The sequence below is a fragment of the Dunckerocampus dactyliophorus genome, chromosome 2 (assembly GCF_027744805.1).
Source record: "Dunckerocampus dactyliophorus isolate RoL2022-P2 chromosome 2, RoL_Ddac_1.1, whole genome shotgun sequence".
NCBI lineage: Eukaryota > Metazoa > Chordata > Actinopteri > Syngnathiformes > Syngnathidae > Dunckerocampus > Dunckerocampus dactyliophorus.
Window position 1 is genome coordinate 44361200 of NC_072820.1, and position 18750 is coordinate 44379949.

The window sequence follows — 18750 nt, forward strand, 5'->3', positions numbered from 1 at the left end:
TTTTTGAACTTGACGCTAGTTTGTTTACGTCGTGGACTGACCAGGAAGTGAATTGTACATGCACTCCGACGACTATATTGGTCATAAATCTCCGGACTGTATATATAACGCCTTGGTTATTTTTTTCGTAGCAAAGTGTGCAAGGTTATCCAGTGTTAGTTGATTATTTTCTGTTAGAAACGCATCAATGAGCAATAGAAGCCATACGTGTCTGATAATGACCAGTCTGGCCTCAGTAGTCTTCCTTATGATGGTGTTGTACGGCGTCTTCAGCCCCCAGCAGGCTAGCCGCTCCATCCTCAGTCAGGACTACCAGCTGCTTGGAAGGCCGTTGTACAAACTGGACCTGAGCTGGCCCAAAAACCCTGAACTGTTCACTGGGAATGTATTTGGAGTGGCTGTCAACCAGTATGCGGGTGTGGTCTATGTGGCACAGAGAGGTACAGCTTGACCATAAGCAGACACATTTTCCTCTGAACTCATTTATGCTAACATGGTGGTGTTTGCTCCTTTTTTAGGTGATAGTGTGCCCAAGGTGCTGGTGTTCACATCAGAGGGTGACTTCCTCATGTCCTGGAACACAACCACCTTAGAGATGCCCCATGGTATATTTTTAGCAGATGCCTTGTCAAACCCAACTATCTGGATCACAGATGTGGGGAATGGGCCGTATGGCCACTGCATCAAGCAGTACTCGCCATCAGGGAAGCTTCTGCAGGTGACCAATTGATCCACTTCTCTGCGAAGGATGTTTTCATTGTTTTTGTTGTGCAGGTCATGGGGTGCCACGAGACAGTACACAATATTGGGTGTAGATGAGATGAGACTTTAAGTCAAGTCAAGTCAAATCAAACTTTATTTATATAGCACATTTAAAACAGCAGGGTTGACCAAAGTGCTGCACAGGCTATATAGACAATGAGAAAATAAAATCAAGCAATAAAATAACCACACATAGACAGTGAGTTTAGCTAAAAAAAACCAATGATATATATAGAATAAAATCAGTGTGCTTGTCCAGTTTTTGTTGAATGCCTGTTAAGAGGTGGGTTTTCAGCAGGAAAAGTGCTGAAGGGGGGGGCTGTTGCAGAATTGAGGCGCAGCCACAGAAAAGGCTCTGTCCCCTCTAGTGATCAGTCTAGAGCGGGGGACATACAGGAGCAGTGTGTCTGCAGACCTCAGGGCCCTATCTGGGGCGTGGGGCTGCAGGAGCTCAGACAGGTGAATTGGAGCCAGTCCATGCAAGCATCTAAAAACCAATAGTAGCATTTTAAAATGGACCCTTTGTTTCACTGGGAGCCAGTGGAGAGCTGGTCGAGACCCATGTAAAGCGACATTACATGAACATGACCTTTAAGAAAAATACAATAAAATATTTTTAAAAATCTATGACAATATGTTGCAATGTACTCATTTAATGTCTGCTACGTTACCTTGCATTGGTCCTCACGCGGCAGAGTGCGTATGCTAGCGGCCCCGCCTCCACCCATCGAGGCAGAGACTGTATGACTGACAAAATCTCACTCTGTTCATACCGTTGTTCTATGGAACAAACATGCTGAAACCAATGCACAGAGTGAACTCTTTTCTTGCCTGTTTGGAGGCCAGAGACTAGGAAAACTGACACACGCATTAAATTAGAATTTATCAAGTCCATTTTCATTTATTGTGTGATTCATTTATTTATTATCGTCCCAGTCCTAGTGCCCACGAGATAATTTTTTTGCTGAATGAGAAATCTTGTCACGACACCCCTAGTAGGGCAGTGAGCCTCCCCTTAGAGAACATGTAGTGACATGCTTTCCACTTGCTTTAGACTCCCTATTCTCTATTCAGCACATTTACGTCTTTGTTAAATCTCATCAAATCCATTATCCATTATATTTTGTCTTCTAAAATTTATTTTGCTGCTTGTATTTGTCAGGTGCTTGGTACACCGGGCAAGGCCGGCTCTGGGCTCAACCCTTTGCAGTTTGACCAGCCAGCTGAGATCTTCGTCCAGGAATCTGGAGAAATGTACATAGTGGACGGTGACGGTGGGATGAACAATCGACTCATTAAATTGTCTAAAGACCAGGAAGTGTTGTGGGTGCATGGAGAAAAAGGACAGGGGCTCGCTCAGTTCTACATCCCCCATAGTGTAACTGTGGATAACGCTCAGAGGGTGTGGGTGGCTGACAGGGGTAACAAGAGGATCCAGGTCTTCAACTCCCTTACAGGGGACTGGCTGGGGTCGTGGGGAAGCTGCTTCACTGAGGATGCACCCTACTCAGTCCGCCTGACCCCTAATAAGAAGTACTTTGTTGTTGTCCAGCTCAACACCAATCAAATTTCACTACTTGATGCCCCCCCGGTGGGTTTAATTGGCCAGTGCAGGGTGGTCAGTGTGATTCAAATGGCTGATGACGTGAAGCCGCATCTGGTCGACTTGGATCTAAAATCAGGGGTGTTGTATGTGGCTGAGATTGGAGCCCAGCAGGCGCAGAAGTTCATCCCTTTCAGTCTCGGTGGGGGCTTTTTATAGATAAAACATGAACTGTGAATCAAAAGCATTGCCAAATAATTACAAGAATGGGCTGCTAATTTCCATACATTGGAGCCTTTAAGGTCAAATGCTATCTGTGTTGGGATCGCCGGTCAACCTCCAGTGTGTTCACGTTTCAAAACGTTTTCTTTCTGAAGGAAATATTCGAATGAATACAGATGAAGTTGTTATCATAATGTATAACGTCTTGCAATGTGTCACAAATTGTGTGAATTTAACAGCACATTTTCAACCAAGTTTTGGTTACATTCCAAATTGTACAACCCTTAGGGCAGGGGTGTTCAAACTTTTTCCACCGAGGGACGCATACTGAAAAATCAAAAGTTGCAGGGTACCACTTTGATTTTTTTATATACCGGTATATGTTTTATATATATAAAGGCTATGAAAAATGATATATATACTGTACATATATATATATATATATCAGGAAAAAGCTTTGTGTTATTATTAGTTGGGTTGTCCCTATCCAATATTGATATCGGATATTGGGCCGATATCAGCAAAAGAAACCGAGTATCAGATTATGTCAGGATGCATCTAAAATCTCCGATATTAGCACTTCAATACAAGCAGGTGATTCCAGACTCCGCCCCAGCACGTCCATCCAGCAGCGGCCGGATAGAGCCCACGTGACGTCGGCCGTGTGTATTTTCCTTAAAGCTTCGCTGCAGCTGAGTGTGAAACTGGTCATGCACAAGTTTCCCGTGGTGGCACAGAACTAGGAAAGTTTAATACGACCAATCTCATCGGAAGTGAAAAGGGACACCCCTAATTATTGGTTATTAGTGTCAGCACTTCAGCTTTTCGCACTCACATTGTGACCTTTTGTTCTGTTTTTGGAATTTTTGTTGATTGTTTTAAAAATGTTATTTCTACATTGTGGAATGGGCCAATAAAAAAACAGGCCACAGACCGCACTTTGGACACCCCTACCTTAGGGAATTTGAATTTTGAGGTTCAAGTGTCTGGCGTATGTTCCAATATAAAAACCTGCTTGGAGGTATTGACCTGATTCTGCAATACTTGGAAATAAATATTATGTAAACATTGTCTGCTTACCTTGCCCTAAATAGGGTCACATTCTGACAAAACAATTGCGGTCATATCATTGGCATGAATATCATTCATTTTCATTCCTTCATTTATTTGAGCCGTTCTTGGGATTGGTTATAAAATGTATATCTCCAATCATTTCGAACAGTTCGATTTTATTATTATAATAGATTGATGTTCTCTAATTTACACAGGGTTGAATTGATACATACAGGTGTAAACATCTACAGTGTGGATAGGACGTTGATTGATTTGCATTGCCGTAGTCAGAAAGCAGCTACTGCCATTGGGACGTGCAATAAGTCAGGCCTGTCTGTTGTTGAGCCTTAGAAAATGTTTGCCTGAAAGTGTGTTATTCATTATGCACCATCTGCTTCGGTGGATTGTACATTTAAATGGAATTGTCATATTTGGAGGTGTTTGAAATCATTCACCGTGTAAATCGCTAATGCTAATCGCAAGCGTGTGTATGGGTTTTTTCATGTAAATTAGCATCGAGCTAGTGTTTTTGTTTTAATGCATTTCGTTTATGTTGAATGTCACAGATAAATTATTTGTGTCCTGTGTAGGTCAAAATTCCCATGCTTTATTTGTGAATGTTAAGTTTTCAAAGTAAAGGCTCTGATATGGAACTCACCTGCAATCGTTATTGAGAACCTGTTATCTGGCTGCTGACCTAGCATGTACAGTCATGGCCAACACGTTTCAGAATGACACAAATATTATTTTTCACAAAGTCTGCTGCCTCAGTTTTTATGATGCCAATTTGCATATACTCCAGAATGTTATGAAGAGTGATAAGATGAACAGCAATTCATTGTGAAGTCCCTCGTTGTCATGAAAATGAACTTAACCCCCCCCCCCAAAAGAAAATTTCAACTGCATTTCAGCCCTGGCACAAAAGGACCAGCTGACGTCATCTTAGTGATAGTTGAGAGTGTTGACAAGGACAAAGGCTGGAGATGACTCTGTCATCCTAATTAAGTGGGAATAATAGACTGAAAGTTTTAAAAGGAGGATGGTGCTTGAAAGCTTTGTTTTTCCTCTGTTAACCATGGTAACCAGCAAGGAAACACGTGCAGGCGTCATTGCTTAGCACAAAAAGGGCTTCACAGGCAAGGATATTGCTGCTAGTAGGATGTCACCTCAAGCAACCATTTATCAGATCATTGAAACCTCAAGGAGAGGTTCACTTGTGAAGAAGGCATCAGGGCGCCCAAGAAAGTCCAGCAATCATCTGGATTGTCTCCGAAAGTTGACTTAGCTGCGGGATCGGGGCACCACCAGTGTAGCGCTTGCTCAGGAATGGTAGTAGGCAGGTGTGAGTGCATCTGCTCGCACAGTGAGTCGAAGACTTTTGGAGGATAACGTGGTGTCAAGGAGGGCACGAAGAAGCCACTTCTCTCCACAAAAAACATCAGGGACAAACTGGTACTCCTCCTAAACATACCATTGACATCAGAACTAAAACACTACCAAATTCTAAAATTAGGGAATTCTTTTCCCCTTAAAAACCTCCAAACTCCATTTCACAATCATTCTCTTGGGATTAAAGCAGGGGTGTCAAACTTGTGCCATGGAGGGCCGAGACACTGCAGGTTTTCTTTCCAGCCAGTCACTAAAACAGGTGATTTTAATGATCAACACCTTCAGTTTGAGGGAAGGAGCTCATCAATTAAATCACCTGCTGAAGAATCTGGTTGGAGAGAAAACCTGCAGCGTCTCGGCCCTCCAGGGCACGAGTTTGACACACGTGGATTAAAGGGAAAAAAAATCAGCGCAAATTATCAAAAACTTTCTATTCCCCCAAAAAGAAGTCCATTTCAAAATCTTCTCCGGGTTTTTACCCTTGAAAATAATTTCTCAGACATGGTTTTACTATTGATAACATTTAGATAGAACATTTATTTTATGAACTTATGTACTGTAAAGCTGCTTGAATTTTGTAAAAGTGATATTATCTTACCGGACCACTTAATCCAGGCGGTTCGCTTCCTGTATGACCGTGTCAGAGCTTGTCTATGTATTTTCTTAATTATGCATACTTTAATGTTCTTATTTGACTTTTCACTTGTGTGTGTTAAGCCAGTCAGTTCTGGCACTATTTCAATTTGGAAACACATTTGATCATGATGCCATATTTGTTACAATATATATGTGTTTTTCAAATTAAACATTCATTTTAATAACAGTTTCGGGTGACCTCGCTTGTGCGCTAAAAAAAAGGTGCCATTTGGATTTCCAACCAGTCTGAAAATGTTGGAAAAGGTCGGCACTCCATTGTGTTGTTTCGGCTTCTGCCACATGGTGGCGGTGTTGTCACATTTACAGGATTAGGTGTGGATTAGCCTGGAAAATGTTGTAAGCACATTTCATGATTCATCTTCCTATACTTTGCTCTTGCCTCGAAATATTATTAATTATTATATTATATATTATATTATTATTACTATTATTAAATACACAGTATATTTTATTGGAGAATCACTCGTGATGCAGGTGATGATAGGATCTGCATATTGTTCATTTGTGCTGTAATGAACTGTTAAAAACTTTGTTAAATTAAAGTGAAGATAATATTATCAGGGCCATCACAATGCCTGTAAGACTGCACATCACTCATCAAAGCATGAGACCATGAATGTCAGCTTTGTGCAAGATAACTGTCATGCCAAGGTCTCATAAGAAGGCAGACACCCTTTTTCTATTTCTGAGCACTCACAAAAGTGATAAACGCTTATATTTTTTTGTTTTTTCAACTCTTAAATGGGATATCTGACTGTGGAAGTATCCTATGATACGTATCCTGTTAGAATTAGCTTGGTGTTAAGTCGTATTAATCCGCGCCTTCTTCAGCTTTCTTTATGTTCTCGACGCCGCTTGCAAGCTGGCTGGTGTGTGTAGACTCCGATACTTTGGAGATGTCAGGGACGGGTCGAATATCGGTGATAAAAACGTTGATGCTGCGAAATCCAATATCCAAAAACTCCTGTCAAGTTTTAGATGTTGCAAAACTGCAAATCTGGAAGAGACGCTGAGCTTCGCTGTGTATGTGCGTAAGTATAGGTCGTCTGTTAAACGCACACGTCATTTTCGTTTTTTTATTAACACAAATGAGGCTGAATTTGTATCAAAATAAGCTATTTTAAAAACAAAAACAAAGACATTCTATGTAAAAATGTATGGTCAGCAGCAGCCGTTGGCAACCCCATGTCATCAGAATGCTACAATATTGATCACAGGACATTTTCATCATTCCGCGGCAAGATTGATAGTCGAATCACCGAATCGAACCGTCGAATAGTCGACTACTTGAAGACACCCCTAATTTTTGTCTTGAAACAGCTATATCATTTTCACAAAATAAAAAAAAAAAATAAAAAAAAATATCAAGTGGCCCACTGCATCTTTTGATTTTTCAGCATGTGACCCTTAGTGGAAAAAGTTCGGATACATAGTGCATCAAAATGCAAAACTGGACAAATAAGAAAATGATCAGTTTATTGAAATCCACATTCAAACTAAAGTAACGTAACTGAACACAAAATGCAGTTTTTACATGAAACTTTTTATTATTAAGGGAGAAAAAAAAATCCAAACCTACATGGTCCTGTGTGAAAAAGTGATTGCCCCCTAAACCTAATAACTGGTTGGGCCACCCTTAGCAGCAACAACTGCAATCAAGCATTTGTGATAACTTGCAATGAGTCTCTTACAGTGCTGTGGAGGAATTTTGGCCCACTCATCTTTGCAGAATTGTTGTCATTCAGCCACATTGGAGGTTTTTTCAGCATGTAGCGCCTTTTTAAGGTCATGCCACAGCATCTCAATAGGATTCAGGTCCGGACTTTGACTAGGCCACTTCAAAGTCTTAATTTTTTTCCTCTTCAGCCATTCAGAGGTGGACTTGCTGGTGTGTTTTGGATCATTGTCCTGCTGCAGAACCCAAGTTGGTTTCAGCTTGAGGTCACCAACAGATGGCCGGACATTCTCCTTCTGGGTTTTTTGGTAGACAGCAGAATTCATGGTTCCATTTATCACAGCAAGTCTTCCAGCAAAACAGCCCCAGACCATCACACTACCACCACCATATTTTACTGTTGGTATGATGTTCTTTTTACACTAAAAAGTTTAACTTTTGTCTCATCAGACCACAGAGTATTTTCCCAAAGGTCTTGGGTACCATCAAGATGTTTTCTGGCAAAATTGAGACGAGCCTTAATATTCTTTTGTTCAGCAGTGGTTTTTGTCTTGGAACTCTGTCATGCAGGTCGTTTTTACCAAGTGTCTTTCTTATGGTGGAGTCATGAACACTGACCTTAACTGAGGCAAGTAAGGCCTGCAGTTCTTTGGATGTTGTTGTGGGGTCTTTTGTGAGCTTTTGGACAAGTCGTCGCTGCCCTCTTGGGGTCATTTTAGTTGGCCGGCCACTCTCGGGAAGCTTCACCGCTGTTCCATGTTTTCGCCATTTGTGGATAATGGCTCTCACTGTGGTTTGCTGGAGTCCCAGAGCTTTAGAAATGGCTTTATAACCTTTTCCAGACTGATAGATCTCAATTCATCTCAGTTATGTTTTAACGAGGGGGAATCACTTTTTCATACAGAGCCATGTAGGTTTGGACTGTCTTCTCCTTTAAAAAGAAAGAGTTTCATTTAAAAACTGCATTTTGTGTTCAGTTGTGTTGTCATTGACTGATATTTAAATTTGCTTGATGATCTGAAACATTTACTGTAAGTGTGACAAACATGCAAAAAAAAGAAATCGAGGGATGCCGGCTGCAACACAGCCCGCCATCATATTGTTGTGGTCGGCCCGTGTGTTTAGTCATGCTAATTTTATGCTCCACTTACACAAAGTGCAGTTAATGTTCTCGTAAAAATGAGATTCTCTCTCCTCGCTTTGTAAAAGAATCCTTCTTTTTGGATGTAAGTCACCTCAACCGAGGGTGGCCAAATCTTCCAAAAAGAATCCTGTAATTGTGTCGGATGTTTTGGCCCGCCTTCATGGCCTGTAAAAGAGCATGACCTCCTACGCATCTCCTGGTGCTTCCTGCAGGTACCTCGCATGCATGTCCTTTCTGCTGATACTTAGGAATGTGAGTGTAGGAGTGGGACCATTCTGCACACCAGGATGGTCCCACTGCCACAGAGCATCTCCATATCAGTCTACCTCACACTTTTGCTCACACGCTCTTCCTTTTCTTCACACTTCCACTCTCACACAGCCTTTGTTGTCCCCCGGCTTCTCTTGTTGGCCTCGTCCTCTATACTTTGTGCCTTGTTGGCTGTTTTGCTGACAGACTCCAGCTGGATGTCATAGCAGGGAGAATGGCGGCAAGTGTGTAGGTTGGCCTTTTCGTCCTTCTGTCAGGGGAAAGCCCACACAACACTCCCACACACCTTCTCCACACACACACAAACACACACACACACACAGGAGGGATTCCAATCTCCACCAAGACCACATCCTGGTGAAAGATGTCAATTTGTTCAATTGTTTTTGGGAGTGAAGGGTAGTGTTTTTCTTCAAAGAATGGAGCTCCAACTTGCTAACAGTACCACTGTTACAAGTTTCACTCTAATATTGTTTCTATGTAATTTATGGGTGTCTAAAACTCCACCAAGGAAAAATGAAAGGATGCCAGGGCCACTTTGATATTTTGTTAGAAGTTATATATACAGTATTTCAAGAAAACAATGCATCTGAGCTTTGTCATACAGGTGAAAACACGTATTATGAGCATTACGTTTTAGTTATAATTTTAAATTTCACAAATATTTAAACGGTCTTCTTAAATAATCTTCATAAATGTTCTTTTCATAACATTCTGGCTTTATTCCCGTCATTCGTAACTTTTCCCCCAACCTCATTTTCCAAAAATTGCGACTTTGCTTTCTTTTGTTTGTTTCTCATAATATTTTAACTTAAAAAAACAAATAATATTTCAACTCTATGCTACTAAAATGACTTTATTTTTCCTCACACTATTACAAATTTATTATCGTCTAATTGCGCCTGTTTTTTCCATTTCTGTTGTTTTTTTTTTTTTACATTTTCCAGCTATATCAAACTGTAAAATGTTCTTCTCGTATATGACTTTATTCCCATAATATTTAGAAATTCTTCCTATATTATAACTTTTCCCCAACCTAATTGAGTTTGTTTCTCATAATATTGCAACTTTTAAAAAATGGTCTTTTTTCTTTAATATTTCAACTTTATGCTACTAAAATGATGTTATTTTTCCTGACGATTTTACCGCGTTATTCTCGACTTTTTCTTCTTAGACCTTTTTCTCGTATTATTTTGACTTTATTCTTGGAAAATGGCTGTTTTTTTCCATTTTTGCTGTTGTTTTTTTTTGTAGTTTGCTGATTAAATTATATTTTTAAAATGTGCTGCGGATTAATTAAAAAAACTTTTGCGAATGGCCCCCGGGGCTCACTTTGGACACCCCAGATGTAAGTTATTTCCATTTAATACATCAGCTCAGTGAGTCAAAAGTTAGAATAAAATATGTAATACCCTGTACAACCAATGTATGACTTTTTTTTTAGTAATTGGGTATTTTTGTCCTATTCCTCACTAGTATATACTCATTGCATTGTTATAAGTGAAATATTCAATTCTGTTGCCTTATTTAGTGCAAATTTATCCTCATTTCCTTAATAAAATGCCTTAATAAATTTCTCTAAAATGCACATTGGACATGCATAAACTTGTAAAATCCAAACATTAAGAAAAAAAGTTGTAACCTAACAAGAAAAAGTCCTAGTTTTGCGAGAATAATGTTATGAGGGGGGAAAAAAAGTAATTTTAGTAGCATAAAGTTGAAATGGTAACGAGAAAAGTCAGTCTGGCTACTGAACTGGCCACTGAAGTATATTCAATTCATTTGTGTACTGTCAAGACTGTAACCCAAAACACCTCATCATCAATCATGTTGTCAAGAAACACGGCAATTTATCAGTTAATAATGCCATATTTACTGTAAGTAAGGCATTTATTAAGCTGCACACTTGGGCCCAGTGTCTTGAGGCCTGACCGTACCATTAAACAGCAGTTGCGCCAACTGCTCGCCGAGTGACAATCAGACGGACATCTCCATTCAAAGAGGTGCTGAGACAGACGCGGGGGGCCGCAGGACACATCATCTGCAAGCTGGGGGGTGGGCATAGCGGAGTCGTACTCACTGCCTCCTGGAAGATGGATGGCTGTGCCAGGACCGATGATTCAAAAAGTTGTAAGAGTGTTACAAGAATAAAGTAATAACATTACAATAAAGGGTGTCCCTAAAGTCTGCACACACAGGCAAAAATGCATATACTGTACGATTCTAAAACTAAAATATTTATTTTTAAATGCAATATATATAATAAAGTAAAAATAAGTACGTATATTTACTCTACTAATGTACTTTTACTTTACTGTATGTACTATACCTACACTATAAATACATGTTTTCTTCTTTTTAATTGAATTACCTTTATTGTGTATTATTTATATTATTATAGATTGTTGAAATCTGTAAAAAAAAAAATGTTTATCAATTGTAGTTTTTTAAAAGTAGTTAATTATTTGATACATGATTTATAACAGCATGGTAACGTTTTGTCGTTAAATGATTATTTTTTTAATGTAGTTAGTAATCAGTAAATCAATTCAACTTTTTTGTATAATGAATATGCAGTGTATTATATGGCCAGACTTTTATATGTCCACAGACAGCAGCTGACTGTTGGTGTACTTTCATGTCTATTCAACTTACAGCTTTAATATTTAATGACAAAACATGACTTTTTTGTGATATTACAACTTGATTTCAGTGGGTGTTTTTTTCAGTGTGGCCATAGTACTCCTTTACATTATATTAATTGTAATTATATTTGAATATTTGACAGTACTTTTGTAACCTCTAGTCCAGGCAGGGCTAAGCTTGTGATAATATACATTTATATGGTTTCCGAGCTACAGGTGGCCCTCTGAGGTTAACCATGAATGAGATGTGGCTCACGGTGAGAAGTAGTTTGACACCCCTGCTGTAATTGAAATAAAATTCAGACCAAGCTAAAACATACCACACACACTACACAAGTTAGTTATCGACGTTAATGCATTATTTTTGACAGCTCTAATTGTAACCCTTCAACGCCAAAGCTGTCTCCGCCGACAGGGTTAGCAGCTTTCTATTTATAAACTACCCTAAGTCTTCAACTATTGGTGCATTTAAAATAAAAGCAGTGGTTTCTGAAACCAGAGCCTCCAGTGATATGCAGAACATGTGATGAGCGTAATCCGAGGGACAGTGTCACACCAGCTCCAAGAAGACAAGGCTTTGATACAAAGCAGAGTTGGGGTTGTTTACAACAAAGCATGCCTCTGTGACGAAGAGAGGCGGAGAGGCAAACTTTACATGACAAGCAGAAACGTGATATATTATCGGATATTTGGGTGGTTTTGTTGTTGTTTTTTTGTCATGTTTGTATGTCTTTGTTGAAAATCATCTGAATCCCAGTTTTGTCAGGGATACATGCATCGTGATTGCTATGGACTTCATCCCCGAACTCGATTCAAGAAACGACCAAGTTGAACTAACACTGGGACACACAATTAAGGGACATTTTCATTGGTTTTGGGGGTTTTGGGACCCCTCAAAGGAAGAAATTATATTGAAGAATGAATCTTTCTGTGAACTCCAATTACACTAAAGAAGAGGTCAACTAGACCTGAGGTTGTATCACAGTTGCTCTTGCGCGGCATGTTTTGGTATTCCTTGTGAAAAAGACATTTTACAGCTTATAGTTCAAAAACGTCTGTCCACAGTCTGTAGTCTGTCTGCACAGTCGTCCCTCCCTATATCGCGGTTCAAATATTGCTGCCTCACTGCATTGCGGTTTAAAAAAAATAAAAAATCATAAATAATCACTGTTTCATGGTTGACTATGACCTATTATTAGTCAAATATTGAAAGACAAGTTATATGCAGTATTCTGGTCACTAGGTGTCAGTAATGTTATGAGACGTTAGATTAAATTACTTTTCACTCTGCATGGGGAGTGACTATGGAGCCAGCAGAGCCGACAAGCCATGGCTGAGACGGACATGCCACGGCTGAGATCCAATGGAAACAAGGTTCTCCTCTCATTCTGTGTGGAAGTGGTAAGTTTTGGTCTTTTTTGTCCCTCTTCCCCATTCCATTTGAAAGATTTTAAGTTTAGAATAAGTAAATTGGAGAGGCCAGTTAAATGCGATGTAAACAAAGAATAATAGGAGTGTAAAAGTGAATATTGGGGTGTTATTTAATGTGAACAAGGCTCTAATAATGTTAAAACCCATATTTAGAATGTCATAGGCAGGATTTCTACGCTCTAACGAAAATATTCTATTTAATATTGAGTCCTACTTCGTGGAAATTCACTTACTACTGTCGGGTTTAGAACCAATGAACCGTGAAAACGTCATTTTAACCAATAACAAATACTACTATTTTTTTAAACCCTTTTTCATCGACCCAAGTACTCGCTGATTAAAGGATAAAGCTGAAGGTGTGGAATAATGATGAGAGGGCGTATCTTTCCCCGGCAGAAGTACTGTATCAGTTCCTGTCTGTGGTTGAACATTAACAGGCTAACCCTCCCAGACTTCCACTGTGAATGGGCGTGAATGAAGCCCCGGCTCTCTGCTGCATCCTGTGGCCCTGCTGAGGCAGACAGGAGACTGCCAGTGTCGCATCATCACAGAGCCGTTCAACAGGATCTTCTGTCTTTGTCTGTCTCGATGGGACAAGACAGGAATGACGACACATCAGCCAAAATGACCTCGTCATGTAGTTTTCTACAGACGGGGAACTGGGGCCTGTCAAGAACTTGGGAGAGGAAGTATGGAGGTGGACGAAAAGCTGAGCTTTCAAATAATTCAAGTTGTGGCTGATTTGCCCTACTGGGACCTTTGAGTTTGTCTGTGCTCAGCCCCTTTACTGAAAGTAGACTTGGTACATTTATAGATACATTATAGATTACAGATATTATAGTCGTGGCCAAACATTTTGAGAATGACACAAGTATTGGTTTTCACAAAATTTGCTGCTTCAGTGTTTTTAGATGTTTTTGTCAGGTGTTACTATGTTACTGTGTTGTTCCCCAAGCCACTTCGTTATCACTTTTGGTTTTGGAATAGGCACTGTTCATCATCAAACTATTCTTGGATGGTTGGGGAAGTTGCTTTCGGAGGTTGTTTTGGTACCATACTTTATTCACGGCTGTGTTTTTAGGCAAGATTGTGAGTGAGCCCACTCCTTCGGCTCAGAAGCAACCCCACACATGAATGATTTCAGGATGCTTTACTGTATTTCCTGGAGAGAAGTGGATTCTATGTGCCCTTCTTGACACCAGACCATCGTCCAAAAGTCTTCACCTCACTGTGCGATCAGATGCACTCACACCTGCACACTGCACTTGTGGCGATCCCGCAGCTAAATCAATTTTCGGAGAAAGACTTGCTGGACTTTCTTGGACACCTTGAAGCCTTCTTCACAACAACTGAACCTTTTGCCTTGAAGTTCTGAATGATCTGATAAATGGTTGGTTTAGGCGCCATGCTACTAGCAGCAATATGCTTGCCTGTGAAGCCCTTTTTGTGCGAAGCAATGATGCCTGCGTGTGTTTGCTTGCAGGTAACCATGGTTAACAGAGGAAAAACAAAGATTTCAAGCACCACCCCAACGTTTTAAAGCTACCAATCTGTTATTCTCACTCAGTCAGGATGACAGCGTCATCTCCAGCCTTTGTCCTTGTCAACACTCTCACCTTTGTTAACCAGAGAATCGCTAACATGATGTCAGCTGGTCCTTTTGTGCCAGGGCTGAAATGCAATAGAAATTTTGGGGGAAGATTAAGTTCATTTGACTTTGCAATGAATTGCCATTCATCTTATCACTCTTCATAACATTCTGGAGTATATGCAAATTGCCATCATAAAAACTGAGGCAGCCTCTTTTTTGGTTTCAAGCAAACTACTGCAAGTTTGTAAAGGTTGTAAATATTGACTGCAAAAGCATCGACTTTATTTGATTTGATTTGGTTTTGGGGCTGTTGGAATTCACTGATGAGATTCGTCTTTTCGTCTCTACCTCATGATGGACACACAAAGGTCGTCCATCTGTGGGTGTCTTTGTTCTCTGAAGGGGACAAGACAGGAGCGACAACACATCAGCTGTAATGGCCGTGTCTGTACTTTTTAACTGTAGTCTACTGAGGTGTAAAAAGCTGTGGGGGGAAAAAAGGAAATCCACCAAGACTTTCATGGACCGCTATGGATAACTATTAATAATAGTATTATAATTAGTCATTTTAAGTCATTTTATCATTTTGGGCATACAGAATATGCGGAAGCACAGAAACAGTCAACATCTTGTACAAAGAAACACGAGAGATCATCCATCCATGTTCTGCTGGGCCGTGGGGAGCTGGAGCCTATCCCAGCTGGCTTTGGGTGAAAGGTGGATTACATCTGAGACTGGCTAGTCAATCACAGGGCACATATGGAGACATACAGCCATCCACACTTCACATTCACACCGTCACTGAGTGGGAACTGAATCCATGCTGCCTGTGAGTCAGGCAAGTCAACCACTACGATATCAGCAACAAAACCCACGCAAGCGAAAAGGGAACAGCGCTCGCTCGTCCTTAAGGCCTTGCCTGGGCTTTGGAGTCCCACTGTGGACAAAAATACATTACAGAGATGCTAGTCTGCTTCCTGACTACTGCCCTTAAGCAAGGCACTGAACTCAAACTCAGCTCAGGCCCATCACTCCCACATTTCTTTGCGTGCCAAGTATCGATTGTATCGATACCATTGTTTACAAAATTAGGGAATAAGTTATTGGACAGAGGAGGACTTTTGGACAGATTTGAATGAGAACCATTTTTTTTCTTTATTTTTATACAAAAATTAGATAACTATTTCAAGACGAAGCTTTGTGTTATTGATTATTTATATCAACATTTCAAGTTTCTCTCTTCACAGGGGCCAATAAAAACCAAATGTGGCTCATGCAAATGACCCCTGGGCCGCACTTTGGACAGCCCTGTTATAAGGTAAATAATATATTGTTGAATTATTCACAAATGAGGGGCAACAATTATCTTTTCCTTCGCCAAGCGCTAGCGCGGAGGTTATGTTTTTGCTGGCGTTTCTTTGACAGATTGTGTTCAAAGTCACTTGAAAAGTTTTGAGCGGATTCGGATGAAATTTTCAGGAATTGTCGGAAATGGGATACGGAAGAACTGATTGCATTTTGGGGGTGATTCGGATCACCGCCTGGATCCAGGGATTTTTTTTACAGTATTCTTTAACATTACCAGATAGGACCATTTTTGGCATTTGTGCATATAAACTCCACAAAAAATGATCAGAGCACTTCCAACACAAAGTATCAAAGACTGATGCAAAAAATGTTGGATTATTTTTATTTTGGTGTGAATCACAATATGGGGGGAACTATGGTGCTTGGCGGGGGTCTGCACTCTCTGGGTGCTTTTCTAGTTAAAAATGTGATAAAAATGATTAAAAATGTTTTTTGTTTGCCTAAAACATTGTCCTGTGTTTTATTCTAATTGTAATCATGACAATAACATATTGTGATTAACACCATAAATATTAGTCCTGTATTTATTTTATCTACATATTTACATTCCTTGACCATGAAAACAGACCATTAGTAATTGGAATCTAATAATAATAATGATATCAACGTTAGTCGAGTGGTTATTTACAAAAATCGCATTTTCCGTAATGGCGGTTTTTGTTCTGGATCTATCTCCATAGCTTATGAAGAAACAACAAATCCGTTGGCACAATCCAGATTCCACAGTGTCTTGGCTAAATACGTAGAATGGTGTTTGTTGCATGTTATTAGCTTCCTATGATGAAAATTCCAAAGGTCCCCTATTTTTTCATATTCTGGATCATACTATCCAGAATTAGTCTTTGATATTTTGTAGACCCTGTTGGAAACTTACCCTGTATTTTTTTTTCCAAGTTATCTGACCATTTTTTGTGGCGTTATATGCACAAACGGCAAAAATGATCCTATCTCGGAAGCCAGACAGTGGTCTGGATCACCCCCAAAATTGAATCAGTCCTTCCATATCCCATTTCCGACAATTCCTGAAAATTTTATCCAAATCCATTCAGACCTTTCCAAGTTATTTTGAACACAATCAGACAACACAAACAGATAAACGCCGGCAAAAACATAACCTTCCGCACTGAGGTGATGAATATCACTGAAGGAATTTGAAAAATTTCAAGTAAAAAGTATTGATGATGGCTTTATCGGATCGATGCCAAAAATGTTCAATAATGCCCAATAAAGTGTGTAAAAAAATTATATATATATATATATATATATATATATATATACAGTATAGATATATAAACGCTGCAGAATGTACAGTGAATGTGGTAATTAATTGAAATTAATTGACAGATTCAACGCCAGCCAAAAAATTCCGACCTAGTGAAGCGTTCGTGCAAAGCACACATTCGCCATGCTACATCAAATAAATTGTACAGAATCCATGCAGGGTAAGGCAAAGGTTAACATAGAAGTAACGCCATATTGATTGCTGATAAATTATGAGCAGCATATTGATCCAGCGTGACTCCGGCTACAACCATAAGATAGAAACTCACCAGAGCCCTGACCATGAATAATTCAGGGAAGAAACAAATAAATGAGGATGTAAAATATCACCCCCCCCCCCAAACTGAACCTCCAAAAACTCCCGAAGACTTTCTTCTCAAATGATCTAGTCCAAGAGACACATAATCACTTCAATGAATGGCTTATTGGTTTGCGAGAATGAAGTTATGGGCGCAAGTATTGATCTGGTCTGTTTGGTGGCACAGAGGCAAAGAACGCCACAGCATTTTCATCCATCTACATGTGACAGCGAGAGCCACACATGTAGAAAAACAAAGCCTGATGAATTACGCTAAAATACACCATTGGAATGGAAAATGTGGCAAACAAATCCAACTGAACTTGCTTTATGTTGATATTCAGGTGCGTTCTCTTAATGTATCACATTTATGCTGCTGTTTCTTCCATTTTGGCGGGTTTTTTTAGAATGTGCCACAGTACAATAAAAAAAAAAACAGCCGCGGGCCACAAATGGTCCCCGGGAAGCACTTTGGACACCCTTTTTTCCTTGGCGTATGAAGTGATGTGAATAAGGCGACGCGTCCTAGTGACGTTTCAGCGCCAGCTGGCTGCGTTTTTTTTTCCGAATGCGATCAGAATGTTTGGAATGCTGTTGGAATACCTTAAGAATATTTAGATTGCAGTCAGAGTGACGCAAGAATACCTTTCCAATGCCGTTTGATATTTTTCCACTTCGACTCCACTTCAAAGGTTTTTAGCATGCTCAAAGCTACAAGACGGTTTTTATTTGGAATATTTGGAATGCACTCGGAATGCAGTCAGAATTTTTAGAATGCACTTTGAATATCCAGGAATAAATCACAAATTTTGATTCCGTCTGCACTCTGGCTCAGTCTACCTCTAGCGTGACTTTCTGCTGTTTGCCGGGGGGCAATTATTCGTTAACTATTTGTTATTACCAGCAGTGATGAATACTTTTACGTTTCTTCAAAAAAACTTTACCTCCATTCAAGTTCTTCTCATGCAGTTGTAGTCAGCTGTGTGTGCTTCAAAGGTACGCACACGCGCAAGTATGGTGTGCAGAAAAAGACGTAGGTTTTTCAGTGATGTGGGTGTTCTCTATACGAACAAGTGGAATTGATTTGGATAATGACGCACTGAAGTGAAGGGTTTCAGATTTAGGATCATATTTAGGTCAATACTGACAGGTTATATACTTATTTATATTTAGGTTTTTTAAAATAGTATTTTGTATTATTATTAGATTTATTTATGATTATTTATATTATATTTGTTGTCACTTTTTTGTAAAAAAAATCAAAAATAGATATATAATATTTTTAAATATGTATTTTTAATAAAAAAAAATAAAATAAAACAACACCAGAATATTTTTGCCCCCCCAACCCCCCCCAAAAATAATGTGAACCCAAAAGTGTTTCGCTTGAGACAAATAATTTCTCATCCTTCCGGAACTGG

At 39.6% G+C, this 18750-nt stretch overlaps 1 protein-coding gene across 1 annotated transcript; it reads left to right on the forward strand.

Annotated features, from left to right (window-relative positions):
- Window positions 1–34: 34 nt before the first annotated feature.
- LOC129170544 (NHL repeat-containing protein 3-like) lies at window positions 35–4233 on the forward strand. Its single transcript, XM_054758291.1, has 3 exons — window positions 35–440; window positions 519–718; window positions 1925–4233. Exons 1-3 carry the CDS (start codon window positions 188–190, stop codon window positions 2522–2524), a joined length of 1053 nt encoding a protein of 350 aa, XP_054614266.1. The 5' UTR covers window positions 35–187; the 3' UTR covers window positions 2525–4233.
- Window positions 4234–18750: the final 14517 nt, after the last annotated feature.

Excerpts from the sequence above, each read along its gene's own strand:
- LOC129170544 (XM_054758291.1), top strand. The coding sequence starts at position 188 with ATGAGCAATAGAAGCCATACGTGTCTGATAATGACCAGTCTGGCCTCA. Across the intron at positions 441-518 it reads GGTCTATGTGGCACAGAGAG|GTGATAGTGTGCCCAAGGTG; the intron begins GTACAGCTTGAC and ends CTCCTTTTTTAG. Across the intron at positions 719-1,924 it reads CATCAGGGAAGCTTCTGCAG|GTGCTTGGTACACCGGGCAA; the intron begins GTGACCAATTGA and ends TGTATTTGTCAG.